At 47.1% G+C, this 17,825-nt stretch overlaps 1 protein-coding gene across 1 annotated transcript in view; it reads right to left on the bottom strand.

Moving 5' to 3' along the window:
- The window catches only part of HK2 (hexokinase 2), a 58,701-nt gene extending 48,224 nt beyond the window's left edge, over window positions 1–10,477 (bottom strand). The window contains exon 1 of the mRNA XM_036262506.1: window positions 9,965–10,477. Coding sequence (XP_036118399.1) covers window positions 9,965–10,027 — 63 coding nt within the window. The 5' untranslated portion in view covers window positions 10,028–10,477. The remainder of the gene's footprint in view (window positions 1–9,964) is intronic.
- Between the last annotated feature and the right edge of the window lie 7,348 nt (window positions 10,478–17,825).

Here is a 17,825-nt window from a genome sequence, read left to right as displayed (position 1 = left end):
GATACATCAGATAATATATATAGCCAAGGAATCTCCAAGATTCCAACCTAGCCTCTTTGAAAGAATTTTAGGAAGCACCATACTCTCTTGACTAGTCTTATCTGCTTTTTTTTTTTTTATCCTCACCTGAGGACATTTTTTCACTTTTTGTTCAGACAGAGTGGGAGGGAGAGAGAGAAACATCGATGTGAAAGGGACACATCGAGTGGCTGCCACCCGCATGACCAACCAGGGCCGGGGACAAACTGCAACGGAGGTACATGCCCTTAGCGGGAACCGACCGGATCTCTCCGGACCACAGGCCGACGCTCTAACCGCTGAGCCAAACCGGCCAGGGCGTCTCATCTGCTTTAATTCAACAAGTCCAGACAGGATTGGAGGTGCAGGGGCAGGGATTCTACCCAGCGATAAGAATGCATCACCTACCACCACCATGTAACAACATACACAGGAGACACACCGTATTTAAGTCCATTTATATTAAGGACAGAAATAGACCTATGCTGGTACAAGTCAGCATAGTTATTACTCTAAGTGATGGTTAGTGCTGGTGTTGGCGCTGGATCTGGGTGGTGGTTACCTGCTGTATTCAGTTTCCCGTGCATATTATACTTCAATTTAAAAACGTAGAAAGAAACAAGGGCAAGGCACTTACTAGGCCCTAGTCTACCCACTATGCATGGTCAGAGGGCCAAAGGAGATCAGAGTTCAAAAGAAGCCATACCAGAGGGGAGTGCCATAATCTAAACACAGCCACACATAGCTTTCCAGTGACTATGCGTTCACACCTGTTTGCAACTTAGTTTTGAAAGTGTTTCATTCTGTCTGTGTGTGTTATTCCTTTGCCAGTATTTTACCACAAATCTTTGATAAGAAAGCCAAGGTGTGGAGAAGCTTCCCCAAACCACAGGCCAAGTCCCTGGCAAAACCCACACATCCGGTGGCCAGGTATGCCCATCCCAGGAGAGCTAGGTAACTACTGTAAGTGACCTCATTAATAATAATGCCGCCCTGGCCAGTATGGCTCAGTTGGTTGGATGTTGTCCTCTGCACCAAAAGGTAACCAGTTTAATTCTGGGTCAGGGAACATGACTAGGCTGTGGGTTCAGTCCCCAGTTAGGGTGCATGTGGGAGACAACTGATGGATACTTCTCTCTCACATCAATATTCCCCTCTCTCTCTCTCTCTCTCTCTCTCTCTCTCTCTCTCTCTCTCCCCCCCTCTACAAAAAAAGGTTAAGAAAGAAAAGAATAAAATAATAGTAATAATAACACTTTCACAGTCTCCTCAAAGGACCAAGGAGCAAGGCTATGCAAAGAACAGCAAACATACAAGTGGGGGAGGAAAAGACACAGCAGATCCTGGGTTCTTTAAGGCTCCTCTGAAATGCAGCTAGCCAAAAGCAACAGTCTGCACAACACTCTTCAGGTGGGACAAGATGACCCTGTCTGGGGACTAGGGCCCGCCATGCCACCTCGGGGAGATCCCAGCTCTGGAGCACTGAGTACGAACAAGCCTGGGGTGGCAGGGTAAGTAAGGAGCTGACAGGCACTCCTCCAGGATCCTCTTGCACCCTTCTGAGTCACAGGGTTTCCTGTTCTTCCAGTTCTTGCTCTCAGCTGCATCAAATTACAGCCAGATAGACCTTAGGCAGCAGCACCTGTCAAGGGTCCAGGAGATGGGCACCTGGGACACTCATCAAGGGACCCTCCTGTTCTCAAACATTTTGTTCCAAGTGTGGGGCAACAGTGCAGAGGAAGAGGTCCCAGATGTGCATGACACTGGCACAGTTCACTTACCCACACATATTGACTGAAAACTAAACTGAATGGGCCAGGGACAGGCACTGATACCGGCATCAAGGGGACCCCAGTCTTTGCCTGCAAGGGGCTCAGTCTGTTAATGGGAGGCAAACATGTCAACAAAGAATCACAAACTGGAGGTAAGGGCAGAGAGTAGGCAGTTTCTTTCACTGTAATAAAACACATATTTATAATCACTGAAAGCGCATACATCAATACAATTCTGAGTGTTTGTCTTGCAAAGGTTAGAAACATGTATACGCTGACCCTGTGCCTAAAATGTTCTCCTTCTCTGACCTAACAAACTCCCACTTGTCTTCCCCAAATTGCCCAGCCACAATGCCAAGGCACTTTTTTTTTGTTTTTTTTGTTGTTGTTGTTGTTCAGATAGAGTGGGAGGGAGAAAGAGGAAGAGAGAGAGAAACATCGACGTGAAAGGGACACATCGAGTGGCTGCCACCCACACGACCCAACCAGGGCCGGGGACAAACTGCAACCATGGTACACGTCCTTAGCGGGAACCAAACCCAGGTCTCTCTGGACCACAGGGCAATGCTCTAACCACTGAGCCAAACCGGCCAGGGCCCAAGGCACTTTTGACACCTTGTGTCACGCACGCTCATGGGTCCCAGAGGAATAAGGGAACTCACTACATGTCCCCAACTTCATATTCGTCATGCAAACAGCTATCTCAGTACTGAGATATAGTAGGTGCTCAAGACATATTTGTTACAGTTACAAGGGGCCAAAGAAAGGAGGAGGGTAACTTGGGTGAAGGGAGAGAACTGGCTATTCCAGACTGCCCAGGGCCTCTGAGCTTGACCTTGTTCTTCAGGCCTGGATCCTTGCTGCCCACGATCCTGGCAGCAGCACAATTTCCTCTCAATCTACCTGTCTGCCGTGGCCAGTACCCCAGGTCCTCCAAGGGTCAGACTGTCTCCCCTAGACAGTCCCTGCTCCCGTCTGGTGCCCACTGTCCACCTGCTGGACCTCATCCCTTCGAGTCTGTGCTTCTGCACCATGTTCAGCCTGGACCTTCCCAGTCTGCCCCACCCACCCCACGGCTATGCCCACCGTAGGCAGGGCAACCTTAGGTCCTGTTTGCCCAGGACAGTCTCAGTTTACACTGCAGTAACAGCATAACTATGAATAGTGCCCCCTTTCACTCTCAAAAGTGGTCGAGTTTGGACAATGAGTTGTAGGGTCACCCTAGGTACAGGCCACAAAGCAAACCCACCCTCTGTTCTTAGGGAGCCCACACCTGAATGATGAGAAAAGCTTGTGCTGCACAAAGGTGTGGAAAAGGAACGGGACGGGGACCAGGCAGCTGGGTTCTTTCTCTGGAGCTTATCCTATGTAAGCTTGGGCTGGTCCCAGTGCACAGCACTAAGGGGCACTTTTGCTCATTTGTAAAATGAAGGGTTTGGACTAGATAATCCCAAAAGTCTTCCTTCTCAACTGGAACCTGACTCATAACTCCATGAAGCTGAAACACAGTTGGCCATCTCCAGCTGCCCCGGGGAGCCCCATGCTGGGGATCAGGGCCTGGGCTCTGGAATCCGACTGCCTGGGCTTGCATTCTGACTTGCCCTTGAGCAAGGTACTGTCCCTTTCTGTGCCTTGGTGTCTTCATCTGAATAACAGGTAATGACAAGTGTCCACCTGGAGGGCTGCTTGAGGAAGGCCTGAGTTAGAGTAAAGCATGTTACTCTGAGGGAGGGCCCAGCACTGAGTAAGGAATGCACTGCTCATTGTTTTAAGACCTTGAGAAACTGAGGGGCAAGGGAACCGACAGGACATGGCTACGAGGCTTCATCGGCAGTGGTTGAAACAGGATAATTGAAGAGGAAACAGGAAGCAGAAGGGGAAAGTCCCTCAAATGAGAAAAAGGATAAGTAGCTGCTTCAAATGCCCTCATTTAACCCTAATTAAAGCTGCCTGATGGCTTATCTGGCTTCATTCCTTTATCAGACAATATGGAGATGCCAGAAGGAAGAGGTTGGGAATAAGGCCGTTCAGAACAGGGACCACCTCCAGGAAGCTGAGCTGAGGGTGAGAGGCAGGAAGGCTGGTGGCTGGCTGGGTGGGTGGGTGCCACGGGCTCCCAAGTCCTCAGTCCTGATTCACTCTCTTGGTTAACTCCAAGATAAGTTTTAATCAAAGTCCCTCCAAAGAAGGAATGTCAAGGAAATGCTTAGAGATCCACAGATAAAAGGACAAAAGGTACGGCCACCACTAAAAGAAGGCAGCATTCCAGAGGAAATAAGAGTCTCAGGCTCCTGCTCCCATGGGAACAAGGCCAAGATTCCACTTGGGTTTAGATAGACAAAGGCTGTACAGGGATGAGGGAGTAAAGCGTGGGTTTCACCCAGAGGGTCCTCTTGGCCTTTGTCAAGAACCCCAGACACCCCAGTGTCAGGAGGGACCACACTGGACAGCCCGGTGTCTATATATGGGGGCCAAAGAGCTCTCTGCTGAGACCCAACATGGCCAGAGACCCTCCACCCAATGTGCCAAAAGAATGTGGGAATGACTGTCCCCTTCAGTGAAACGCCAGAGGCCAGCAGGACCAAAACCTTCCAGGGTCTAGACCTATGACAGCCCAGGGCAGCTCAAGCAGTTTCTCCCATGGGAAGCCAGAGTCAGGTGCTGGTGTGAGGAAGGATGAGCAAGTGTCTTACTGGCCAACTCCAGCAAAAGTGACCTCAGCCGCTGCCCCGGGCACCTCTGTCCTTCGGCCCTCCGAGGAGGGGACTAGGTTTCTACAGTGGAAAGGGGTTGAACTAATGCTGTGATTATTCAGTGCAGCTGTGTCTCTCATGGCTTCCCAAAGAGTACACTTCAACCTGAGGTGCATCAATGACCCAAGGTATCCCAGAGACTCCCCAGTGGGGGAGTCTCCCCGGAGGACCAGAAGGAAAGCAACTGGAGGAAGCGCTCAAAGACAGGGCTCCTCTGCCCAGGGAAGAGAAAGGTTTAGAAGTTGCAGGGACAATGAGGATACTTCCTTACACCTCAGCTTTAGGAACTTTCCACTCTTCCCTGTCCTCCGCTCTAATCTGACATCAGACAGAGAGCATAAATGGACCAGAACCTGTATGCCCCAAGAGCCCTTGTGAAAAAAAGAAGTAGGGTCTCCTTTGTTCCTGCCCAGATGGATAGCGCAGTAGGGTAAGTGTGTCTTTCTCTATGTACTAATACTGAACACACAAAGTATTGATCACATGTCAGGCACATCTCTGAGAGCTTCACATACATTAACGCTCTCTTTAATCCTTACAATAACCCTATTTGGTGTTATCCAAATAGTCTCCATTTTACAAGAGGAAGAAACAGACGTAAAGAGGTTAAATTAACCAGCCCAAGTGCACACCGCTGGTTCTGCAGTTGCTGGGAGTCCACCCCAGGGAGCCTGGTTCTTTACCTCACCACACAACCTCTCCCAGCAACTGCTGGACTATCCCTCAGTGGGTGTCAATGGCCCCTCTCCTCTGCTCCCCGTTATGGAAGCTCCTGAGCTCACGTTCATCCAGTACACATACCTGCCTTGTTCAAACACCTGGCGGATGCCTGGCCTTCATGGAAACCCCAGCAACAGCAGGGTGAGACCCTCCTGAGGACAGCTGAGCAGACTTCTCTCCCACTGGCTTTCTGGAGTGCTCACATTCTTCTGGTTGAGGACAGAAAAATAGTAACCCAGGTAACCCACCCTTCAGCCAGAGGTAATGGACATCCACTGACTGCTGTGGATCTGCAGAGCTCACCTTAAATTCATCTTTTGTGAAAGACCACTCCCACCATGACTGTCTCATGACATGGTTCACTGAGAGCTGAGGACTATGGTCCTCGCTGCAGCCACTAACTAGCTGTATGGCCACTGTAAAACTGAAAGGGGGGAGGAATGGAACATGTTCTTCTAATGCAGTTTCTCAATCTATACATATTTGGGGCCAGAAAAGTCTTTGTTGTGTAGGGGTTGTCCTGTGCACTGTAGGACCTTTAGGTGCATCCCTTGGCTCTACTTACTAGATGCAATAACACATCGCTACCCATCTGCCTTGTAACAACCAAAAATGTCTCCAAACACTATTAAAGTCCACCAGGGTGGGGGCAAATCACTAATAGTTGAAAACTACTGCTCTAAAGGAAGAGTAAACACAAAACAAAACAATAGGTTTTACCCCTGTAGATTTGGTTAGGGTGGAATTCTTGCTTTTTAAGATAGGCTGGGACGGCCCCTCACATGAGATTATCCATGCCAAAATGTCAACGCGCCAAGGTAGAGGGATCTGCTTTAGAAGTTAGCAGAAACAGCCACTCAAGTGCAAGGAAGCATGCCCTGTGATCCATGGAGTGTGCTATTAAGATGCAGCCAATGACTCTGGGTTTTGATTTGCCACCCCCTCCGCTGCTTTGGAAAGGCACAGACAGACAACACACAGTGTTGGAAAACAAACCAAACTTGCTGACTTCAAAACTCAACAATGATAATCAGAAACCCGTTATCAAGAGTTGTCTTTTAAACCAGAGGTATCTGAACAAAGGAAGCCAGTTTTCTGGGGTTCTTGAGTTCTTTTAGTACATCAGATCTCCTTACTCTGACTGCCAGATTTTTTGAGAAAACTGTTGTGGTTTGTGTTGTTTAGATTCCCCCTGGAAAAGGACTCCTCACTGCCCTCAAACTCCTCAGGGTGCTGAAAACGTTGAACTTTGAAAAGTAAAAATGTTTTTTAAAAAAATGTTGGCTTTGTCTGAGGAGCCTCTAAGGGAATTTTAATTAATTCAGGGGTAAAGAAAAAAGTGCTTCCTGGAGCTCTCTGAGATAGAAGTTTGATAATACAAAACAAATGAATGGTTAGCAAAAGCTATAAATTATTCCTATTATCATCAGTTATCTTCTGAGTAGGGAAGGGACAATATTAGGATACTAAGCATTAGATTACAAGTTGAACAAATGAAACAAACTGTACCTCATTTAACCACATAATACATCTTTTAACTTGGTCATAGAACCTATCACTAAGTGATGACTTACTATCATTGTGTCTACTTCAGGGGGTTGTTGTGAATGTTAAGTAACATATGTAAAGAGCTTAAAACAGTTCCTAGTACATGGTACATGCTGTATGTGTTTCTCTTGATTTTCAAAGGGTTAATTACCAAAAATGTACCAACAACTCTTACTCCCCTTTCACTGGCATACAACACTGGACTTGTCCATCAAGTAGTAAGTGACTCTGCCCCAGCTGCTTTAGCTCAGAGGTTAGAGCATCGGCTTGTGGACCAACGAGTCTCAGGTTCAATTCCGGTCAAGGGCATGTAGCTCGGTTATGATTCGGTCCCCAGCTCTGGTCAGGGTCGTGAGGGAGGCAACCAGTCGATATCTCTCACATCGATGTTTCTCTCTCTCTCTCTCTCTCTCCCTTCCACCCTCCCTCCCACTCTGTCTGAAAATAAATGGAAAAATATCCTCGGGTGATAATTAAAAAAAAAAAAAGGTTTAATAAAAATAAAATTTTAAAAAAGAGTTAAGTGACTCTGATAGGGCTTGTTCTGAGCAGGTGAACCTAAGCTTCCCATGCCCCAGACTACAACCCAGAAGATGTAAAATGATGGGGTTTTCTGAAGTCCAAACCAAAGCCTTTTCAAAAGACTCTAAAATTAAAATCCTGTCTTCCTTCTCTCCTAATTCTTCCTTCTAGTGGCAACGTGAAAAGATGCTTGCAAATATTCTCTCTGACTCTCCTCCTACCGCCTATGTAATTGTAGCTGGAATCAAAAAAGCTGCTCACCTTAGTCAGGAGGCAAAGTCCCAGGTCTGACACCTGGTGAGTTAAAAGCCTGACTCACTCTGCCCCTATTGGTAATTTAGAGGAAATACACGCAAATGTCCTTCAGACACTTTCCAGGCAGAAAGTAAACTGCAAGGGTGGAGAAGCCTACAAGAAGGACCTTTTCTCATTGCTGTGCTTAATCATCACAACTTCATAAAGTGGACAAGGCTACTGCTGTCATCCTCATTTTACAAAAAGAAATTGACAGTCCAAAAAGGCAATGTGACATGCTCAGGGTCCTGTAGTTAAAAAGAAAACCACAAACCAGAGATTAGAACTCATTTCCAGATACCCTGGCTAATTCTCTTTCCAAAGAGATGGCCCCTTTCCAGGCTGGGAGGGTGGTACAAATCCACAGTTCCTGTCCCTAACCTCCTCCCTCTGGATTGGAAAAAAGTAAATGTGTAAGAGTTAAAATGTCCTGGGACAATATTCGCCCAACAGAGAAGACCCTCAACTTGGATGAAAGATACTACAGCTTTGTATTTTAGGAACTTGCCAAGGGATGACAACCTTCCAAGTGTTAATTCACTCCTTGGGCAGAGAAGCCCAAAGAAGTTGCCAAGATCCTGCGGGCTCACAGACATGTTCTTAAATAAACTGAACTAAAGTACAGAGCAGGGCCACGTCCCAGGAATGAGTTAGAGTAACAGCCTTGATAGGCAGAGTAAAACTCAACTCAAACAGCCACCCTCTGCTCCCTACACCAGTCTGAGGCTGGGTAATGTCATGCTTTATTTGGACACTCATCTGCCACGACTATAAAAACACCAAGATGGCCTGGCCAGTGTGGCTCAGTGATTGAGCATCCACCCATGCACCAAGAGGTCGCCAGTTGGATTCCCCATCAGGGCACATGCCCAGTTTGTGGGCCAAATCCCCAGTGGGGGGCATGCAGGAAGCAGCCAATAGATGTTCTCTCTCATTGATATTTCTATCTCTCTCTCCCTCTTCCTTCCTCTCTCTCTAAAATCAATAAAGAGAAAAAAATTTAAAAAAAAAAAACCACCACCACCAAGACTGTTTCCCACCATCCTATCCTTTGCTCTCAGGATCCCCAAAATGGGATTACGAGCAGGTTGCCCCACCAAAAGATGATGTCAAGACATTTTCCAAAAAATGCGTTCCCACTAAAACACAAATTTTAAGTATGTAATTGAGAAAATGCTCTGTTATTGCCTCTCAGCACTGAACACCCCTGACCCTCGTCCCAGCCCAGCCGCTCTTCTCAAATCCTAGCTGAAGCCCAGGGTCAGGAGCTAACCCTGAAATCCTGAGCATTTCAGAAACAATTCTACCCAGAGTGAGAGTGCCTCGGGCCCAGCCAGGCCCCACCCCCACCCCATACCCGGAGGCTCGGAGAGCTAGGCTCCCGGCCCAGCCAGAGGCTCTTTCTTATGTAAATGACCCGGCCGAAGATAGAGCGCGGGTTGGGACTAGGGGGGAGGTGGGTAGCTGCTGAGAGCTAGGTGGGCAGACAGGTCAGGGCCAAGGGCAGGAAAAAAACTCATTTTCAAACAACAAAAATCTCAGGGAAAACCGGAGGGGCAGGCGCGGGGGAAGTTGGTCCGCTCCGAGTAACTTACAGGAGTACCAGAAGTAATATCCCAAGTACGCCCCGCAGTTGGAGGCGGACCCTGGGGGCCCAAGGCGGGGCGGTTCTGAAGGAGATTTGGTGCGTTGCGGGGGGAATGTACGCCCCTTGCGAAGCCTCAGTTCCGGGCACCTCAGTTCCGGGGAGGGGGCGCGGCGGGCGGAGTTCCACCTACTCCTTCCCATCTCCCTCCCCAGTTAGTCTCTCAGCCGCCCACCTCCCAAGGACTTGTGTAACCCCTAAGGGAACCACACTTCCCCAAAACGCGGTCCTTTACCGCCGCAGTCTCCCGGCAGCCCAACGCGGTAACGGAGCCTGCCGGCCCAGCCACGACTCTCCCCACGTGCTCTCGCCGGAACTCCGGCTGGGAAAGAGGGGCTCCTCCCACGTGGGCCCATCAGTCTAAGACTACTAACCAGGTGACCCGCCCACCCAGAAAAAAAAGAAAAGAAAAAAGCTCGAGCGCGCGCAGGGTAGCAGGGAGGGAGAGCGGTGCGGAACGCGAACCCCGGTGCCTCGCACGCGCGCCCAAGCCTGCCGGTGCCCAGCGGACGTGGCTCCTCATGCCCAGGAGCCTCCCGACTGCGCAGACTTCTTCCACGTTCTCCGCCCGGAAAGGGGAAGAGTGCTCCCGCAAAGTGAAGAAGAGTTTCGGCCGGGACCCGGGAGAGAGGGCCGAGGACCACACAACTTTCTCAGAAGCGAGCCAGCCACCCCAGCCCGCGCCTACTTACCTTCTGCACTTGGTCATGGTTGAGCTCCGTGAAGAAGTAGGCGAGCAGATGCGAGGCGATCATTCTGCCACGGCCCGATGGAGCAGAGTTGGGAAACCAAGGCTAGAGCGCTTGTGGGGAAGGAGGAGGACGCGGTCAGAGTTTTGGCAGCGCGACCGGGAGCGGTGAGTCCGAGCGGCCCAAAAAGACGGCTAACAGCGATGGTCCGCCCGGCTGAAGGGTTTCGGGTCTCTAGAAACAGGTTTGGGGAGTCACAACTGCTAGAAGATTCCCAAAAAATCACAACCAGCGACGTTTCGGTTTGCCCCGCTGTCAAGGCGCTAACTTCAGCCACGGGATCACTAAAGCTCAACTTGGGAAGAATCGCAGCCCGGCTCCACTGGGGTGATCGGACCTCTCCAGCTCACACGCGCGCTGCTCTCGCCCGCAGATATTCTGGGCTTGATGACTTGGCGTTGCTAGTGGCGGTCCCGGACTCCTGCGCTGGAGTTTCGTGCAACAATGTGGCTTATTGAGGGGCTGCCGGCTCTGGGCCGCCCAGTCAATGACGCGCACATGCCCATTGGCTGCGCGGGGAGGGTGTGTGCGCCCCCGGGCCGCCCGCCGCCTCAGTTCAACCAATCAGTGCACAGGGCCCGTGGGCGCGGCGGCTTCGACACCCGAGCCGGCAAGCCGGAGGGGCGCGCCCGGGGCTGGGGGCGGGGCTGGGAGGCTGGGATGCGACGTGTGGTCCGTGGCAAGAGGCTGGGCAGGAAAGGCGCATGAGCCGCCGCCGCATCAGGCTTAGCTATTGGGGGGGTGGCGGGGGACGCGTGATCACAGACCTAGTGTGTGAGGCGACTGGAAGACGGGTCACCTGACCAGCACACTCCCTGTGTGAGGAGAGAGATACCGTCTGACATCTCGAGGTCAGGTGAGGGGCCCCACTGGCGGATCACATTTCTGAAGCATCTTAGTTCTTACCTATTGTGACTCTACCATCCTCGAAACGCTGTTGCAAAGGGAGCCACCGCAACTGCTGCCTACTTTATTCCAGGCATCGAAAAACTGATGGGATGTGGCTTTTCTAACCTCATTTACAGGCAAGGAAACTGAGGCACAGGGCCCTTAAGAGAGAAACTTACTTTGCCTAAAATCACACTGCTAATAAATGGCAGATGTAGGAAGGAATCCGTGTGGGTCTGACTTTGAGGCCCTATTTATTCCTTTCCCTATTACCCCATCCTGCCAATCTCCCAGCCAGGAAAGTAGAAGACAGGAGGAAATGAGCTTTGTCTGAACTGTGGAAGTGACGCGTGGGTGAAACTGGGTGGGTGGTCGGTGGGTAACCAAATGATCCTAGACATGTGTGGGGTGAGGTGGGGTCGCTTACAGGTACTGAGAGAAGTGAGAGCCCCAGCCACAGCTAATGCCTGGCCCAAGAGTCCCAATTTAACTGCAGCAGACAAGAGATTGGTGCCTGTGGAGAATAGCAAACCTGTGTTTAGAGAAGTCACAGTGAAGGGAAAATGAAAGTCTGCCATATTCTACTAGGAATTCCTCCTTTTCTCATAAACAGTGAAGTGCTGTCTGCAATGTGTATATTACACAAGTAATAAATAGTCATGGTTGGAAAATAAGAATACACAAAAAGGAAAAGCAAAAGCATCCATGATCCAGCCTCTCACCAAAACTTCCTGAAAACTATGTACCCTTGTGAGCTACACATTCTTACCCCTCCTTCTCTGCACTCCAATCAGACTTGGGTCCCATAATGACCCATGGTCACCATAATGACCGATGTATTGCCAAATCCTGTGTTCGCATCACTTGTCTGCCCTTGTCTTACTCCACCTCTCAGGGATGAAAGGCACAGTTGACTGCATCTCCCATCTGGACACACCTTCCTCGGTTCCAGCCTGGACAGCTCCACCTTCCTGCTTACCCTCTAACCTCTCTCCAAGCAACTCAGCCCTTGTTTTTTCTCCTGGTAAAGAGGACTGTCCTCCACCCCCCTTCTCTGATCTAGTTACGCTCTCTCCCTGGTAATCCCTCTCAGCCCCATGACTGTTATATCATCTACATGCTGATGATTCACACATGTAAACCTACGGTAAGGACCTCTCCCAGAGCACCAGACATATTTCTCCATCTACCATTTGTCATCTCCACTGATTTGACTATACTCTCACACTTAACAGGTCCAAAGATGAACTCAACTTTTCTTCCCAAAACTATTATGTTCCCAGTTGTCTCAGCAAATGGCATCACCGTCCACTTTAAGCCATCCTCGATTCCTTCCTGCCACACACTCATATCTAGTCATTTTATCAGCAAGCAGTCAATTTGACCCATAAAATAGATCCTTTAATTGACCACTTTTCTCCATGTCCTTGGACACCTCCTAGTCAAGCCATCAACAACTCAGCCAGAGACAATACCTCCCCATCCTACCTTGCCCCTTACATCCATTCATGCTTAACTCTACTCTGACCCCTGTAGTCTTTTTTCTTCACTCAGGAGCCAAAGTGACCTGTTTAATATGTAAACCATTCTGCCTCTCCCTGGCTCAACACCACTTAATGGCTTTCAATCTTAAAAGAAAATTCAAACCCCTGACAAGGATCACTAAGTCTTTATATAGAGATTGCTCCTGCCTCCATCTCCACCCTATTCCATGTTACTTCTTTCCCAGTACTCTGCTTGGTACTCATATGAGCATGTGTTCCTCAAAAACATCAAATTCTCACCCAAGGACTTTTACTCTTCCTTTTTCTTCTGTCTGGAATATTATTTTCCAGCTTTGTGTCTAGCTCACTCTGCCTCCTCACTGAGGTGCAGCTTAAGCATCACCTCCTCAGAGGACTTTCCCATGACCAGTTTATCTCAAGTGGTTCCCCAAGTCACTATCACGTGGCCCTGATTGATTTCCTATTGGTTTTCTGTATATTCTTTCTCTTATCACTAGACTGTAAGTTATAAGAAGACAGGATCTGTTTTTATGTTGTCTCCTCATATCTGCAGTACCTGTCACATAGTAGGCTTGCAATAAATATTTGTTGGATAAATGAATACAAGAAATCTTAGAGAGAACCATGGTTCACAGTTTGTTTAACAATACACAGAGAGCCCTGGCCGGTTTGGCTCAGTGGTTGGAGCATTAGCCCGTGGACCAGAGAGGCCCGGGTTTGGTTCCCCCTAAGGGCATGTGCCTCGGTTGCAGTTTGTCCCCAGCCCTGGTTGGTCGTGCAGGTGGCAGCCACTCGATGTGTCCCTTTCATGTCGATGTTTCTCTCTCTCTCTCTCTGTTCCTCTCTCTCCCTCCCACTCTATCTGAACAAAAAATGGAAAAATGTCCTCGGGTGAGGATAAAAAAAATATGTTAATGGTACCTTTTCTTCTATTGTAATAGTGAACAAAAAGGCAAGATGTGTAGGAGTATAAATGTACAAGGAACTCAGAGATTAGAGCAAGTAAGAACGCTTAACTGTGCTTCACTGAAATTCATTTCCTCTTAGGTAAACCTGTAAGTTGTAAATACAATCCAACTAAAAATAATGGATTTAAAAAGGCTGATTCTGAAAAAACAAAAAGGCTGATTCTAACTTTCATATGAAAAAGTAAAGACTATTCCTCAAAATTCTACAAGCATGGAAAGAACTTTATTCATTTTCTAAGAAAGACTAAAAACATAAATGTCATAAAAGACCCATAAACGAGTCTCTATTAAGTAAAGTAAAAGACAACCTAGACAAAAACATATATAGGATACAAAAGGCTTATTTTCCTACTACATAAAGAGCTTCTTCAAACTAATAAGAAAAAGAAATCAAGAATCCTTCAGTAAAGGATACAGAGGTCACAGGAAAAAAAGAAATGTCTGTTTGATGTATGAAAAGATGAATAGTTCAGAATAGTGAAAATGAAAATTTTAAATATGTTGATCTACCATTTTTCACTCATCAGCTTGACAAAAATCAAATAATAGTAATATACCTTACCAGGGGGAAAAAGATATTCTTTCTCCCAGCATGTTGTTGATGGGAGAACACAGCCTCCAGGAGGTCAATAACAAGTGTACCTGCCTGTTGACACTGACATCCCACTTTTCTTACTGGTATACCTACATGTGCTCTGTAAGGTTATTCACTGGGACATTGTTTGTCATAGCAAGGCTGGGACCAACCTAAATCTTATTACTTGGGGACTGGTTAAGTAGGGTAAAGCACACTCATACAATGGAATAACTTGGCTGCATATTTTTTTTAAAACTTAAGTATTAATATGGAATGATCTGCAAGAAACAATTAAGTCAAAAATGCAAGATATTGCCCTGGCCGGTTTGGCTCAGCGGTTAGAGCGTCGGCCTGCGGTCCGGAGAGACCCGGGTTCGGTTCCCGCTAAGGGCACGTACTTCGGTTGCAGTTAGTCCCCGGCCCTGGTTGGTCGTGCGGGTGGCAGCCACTCGATGTGTCCCTTTCACGTCGATGTTTCTCTCTCTCTCTCTCCCTTCCACTCTATCTGTACAAAAATTGGAAAAATGTCCTCGGATGAGGATAAAAAAATAAAAATAAATAAATAAATAAATATGAAGACCAAAACCACTTTAAAAAAAAAAAAAAAAATGCAAGATATTGAACAGTGTGCATACAAAGTCATCATTAGTGTATAAAAAGAAACTGAAACTAAAACAAACATACCTGTGTATAGTTTTAAACTTTCCTCTAGGTAGAGGAACTGGGTGACTGGGAGTCAGGCATGGGAAAGAGACTTTGGCATGTAGTTTTTTTTTTTTTTCTTTAACCAGGTGCAAGTATTATCTAGTTATACACACACTCAAAAAATAAATAAATAAATAAAAAGGAATAAAATTAAGAGAAGACCTACTGGTGTAAAGATAACACAATAGAATGGAAAGGACATAGGGCTAGACACCTGAATCCACCAAAAATTAAAATTCTAGAGTTAAAAAACAATGATGGATGCCTGGGTCATACCCTTGTCTAATTGCATCATCATGTCTGGAGGTGGAACCTAGGAGTCAGTATTTTTTAAAGTTCCCTAGTGATTCCAGTGTGCGTCCAATGGTAAAAATCACAGCTGTAGCATGACTCTGGGTGTTTTGGCTTCAGTCTTGGGGCTTAACCTGTGTCAGTCTTTTTTTTTTTAAATATGTTTTTATTGATTTTTTTAGAGAGGGAGGAAAGGAGAGAGAGAGACATAGAAACATCCATGTGAGAGAGATACATCAATTGGCTGCCTCCCGCACGAGCCCCCACTGGGGATGGAGCCTGAAAACTGAACGTGTCCTGACCAGGAATCGAACCGTGACCTCTCAGTCCATGGACCGATGCTCAATCCAGTGAGCCACACCAGCCAGGCAACCTGTGTTGGTCCTAACATCTAAATCTGACTCTTCCTCCTATTAAGCACCAGCTTAATCCACTTGCACTTTTCTGATCTTTGTATCTGTTCCTGGCTCAGCAGCATCTGGGCCTTATCTTTAAAGTGGCCTCCTCCCACCCCTCCTGACAGTGAGCTCAGTTTTCCTTTTATGAACTTGCCAAAAACCCAACTAAACTTCCTAACCTCCTGTCACTTCAATACTTCAGTGATGGGAAATGTATTACAGTACTTATAATAAAGAGAGCACTTGTCCCAGCAGGAATGAGTGGGGCCCTGCCTCTCTGTATTCCTCTCTCCTGATGACTTCAATTCAGATGGTTTCAGGTGCAAGGAACAGAACACTCTGCTCCAACAATAAAGATATGTTGTTTCAAATAAAAAGCAGCCTGGCGGTGCGCCAGGCTCCAGGCTAGGTGCGTCAGGGCTCTGGCCCTACTTTCCTAAGAATCTCCTGGCCCTGCCTCGCTCCTGAGTTGGCTTCATTTTCATGCTGATAGTGAGATGACTGCAATGTGTCTAGATTTCATCCACAAACTTCAAGATCTAGGCAGCAGTTCTCAACCTGTGGGTCGCGACCCCTTTGGGGGTCGAACGATCCTTTCACAGGGGTCGCCTAAGACATAACAGTAGCAAAATTACAGTTATGAAGTAGCAACAAAAATAATTTTATGGTTGGGGGTCACCACAATGTGAAGAACTGTATTAAAGGGTCGCAGCATTAGGAAGGTTGAGAACCACTGATGGAGAAAGGAAAAGGAAATGTCTCCTCCTAGGTGTCTTCCTTTCAAGGAAAAAATAGTTCCTAAAACTCCCCCGCAGCCTTCTTTTCCCTTGATCTCATTAGCCAACTTGTCACATACCCATTCTAACACACTTACCTAGAAAGAAAACCAGGCCTGGCTGGTGTGCCTCAGCGGTTGAGCTTCGACCCATGCACCAATTCACCAGTTCAATTCCTGGTCAGGGAACATGCCCAGGTTGTGGGCCAAATCCCCAGTGGGGGACATGCAGGAGGCGGCCAATCGATGTTCTCTCTCATCGATGTTTCTATCTCCCTTCCTCTCTCTATAAAAATCAATAAAGAAAAAGATTAAATAAATAAAGTAGATATTGGTTCCCTTAAATTTTTTTTTTTTTAATTTAGAAAGAAAACGGGGATTATCATGATTGGCTTACACTGTGATTCTCAACTGGGGGTGATTTGCCTCCCGGGAGACATTTGACAATATCTAGAGACTTTTTTTTATTGTTTCAACTGGAGTCAGGGGCGCTACTGACAGAGATGCAACATGACATCCTATAATACATAAGACCACACAAAGAATTGTTCAGTTCAAAATGTCAAGAGTGCCAAGATAGAGACACCCTGGCTTAAATTAATCAGGGCCCACCCCTAGATTTGATTACAGGGTCACTTTTTCTTAGTCATGTGGTGGATCCTAACATCAGGATTTTTTGGTGGAGAAGAAGGGATGTGGTAGGCAGCCAACAATGTCCCCTACATCACTGCTTCATAGATGCTGGGGTCTAGCAACTGCCTCCTGCGGAGTAATCCAGATGGGAAGTTACAAACTGATGGTCTAATCACAATCGATGACATGGATTTATAGTTCCAGAACCCAGTGAGGCTAACATTCTTGATTTAATATTTATATTTCTGTGAAACTAGAAGGCTAGCACTCAAAATGACCATGGGACACTTGTTCATTAGTCAGTCCAAGAACATAACACATTTGCTTCTCTAAATTTTAACAGAGAGAAGTGTGATGTTCCTATTGGTAGGATTTTAGCCATTGGGGGAGATGGGAGGTTGGCTGCACTTGCAACAATGGTGGGTATCTCAAGGAGACATGGGAGTTCAGGGAGTCAAGATTAAAGTATCAGCTAAAACATCCAGAAGAACAGTATATCCCTATTCATTGGGTTTTGCTGAGATAGTTATTTATCTACTATCTCTTTGGCCTAAAAACCAAACCATTCATTACAAAGACCAACTTTTTATGGCTAAAAGCAGGTTGACATGCCATCCTAGGAATGTGTGTCTGTGTAAATTTCTAGTTACTAGGCCTCTGAAAATATCTTAGAAACATACCCAAAGAACAGGCACAAATTTTGGTATCGTCAGGATTCAGCCCCTACCTCCTGTGGATGGCAGCCAGTTTCCATGCCAACATGACCCTGTCCCAGAGTCCTGTTCTAAAACTTAAAGTAGGATTAATTCACCCCATGGCTCACATCTTTGTAAGTTATGGTGACTACCTGTAGTAATCATTAGTTCTACCACCAAATATTTCTAGTTCTCCCTCTCAGTTCATGGTATGATTGCATAACCCAATCCCTTTACATTTAGATGTGGGTGTGTGACTTGCTTTGGTGGATGAGAACTACAGCAAAGTGCACACAAAATGTTGAGCTTTGGCTACATGGAAGCCATTTTATTCTGACTGATACAATTCCCAAAATGTTGGCTTTCCTC

This window comes from Molossus molossus, unplaced genomic scaffold, assembly GCF_014108415.1.
Source record: "Molossus molossus isolate mMolMol1 unplaced genomic scaffold, mMolMol1.p scaffold_m16_p_15, whole genome shotgun sequence".
Lineage (NCBI taxonomy): Eukaryota > Metazoa > Chordata > Mammalia > Chiroptera > Molossidae > Molossus > Molossus molossus.
Note: the sequence above shows the minus strand (reverse complement) of the source record. Positions and strands in the feature narration are given on the sequence as shown.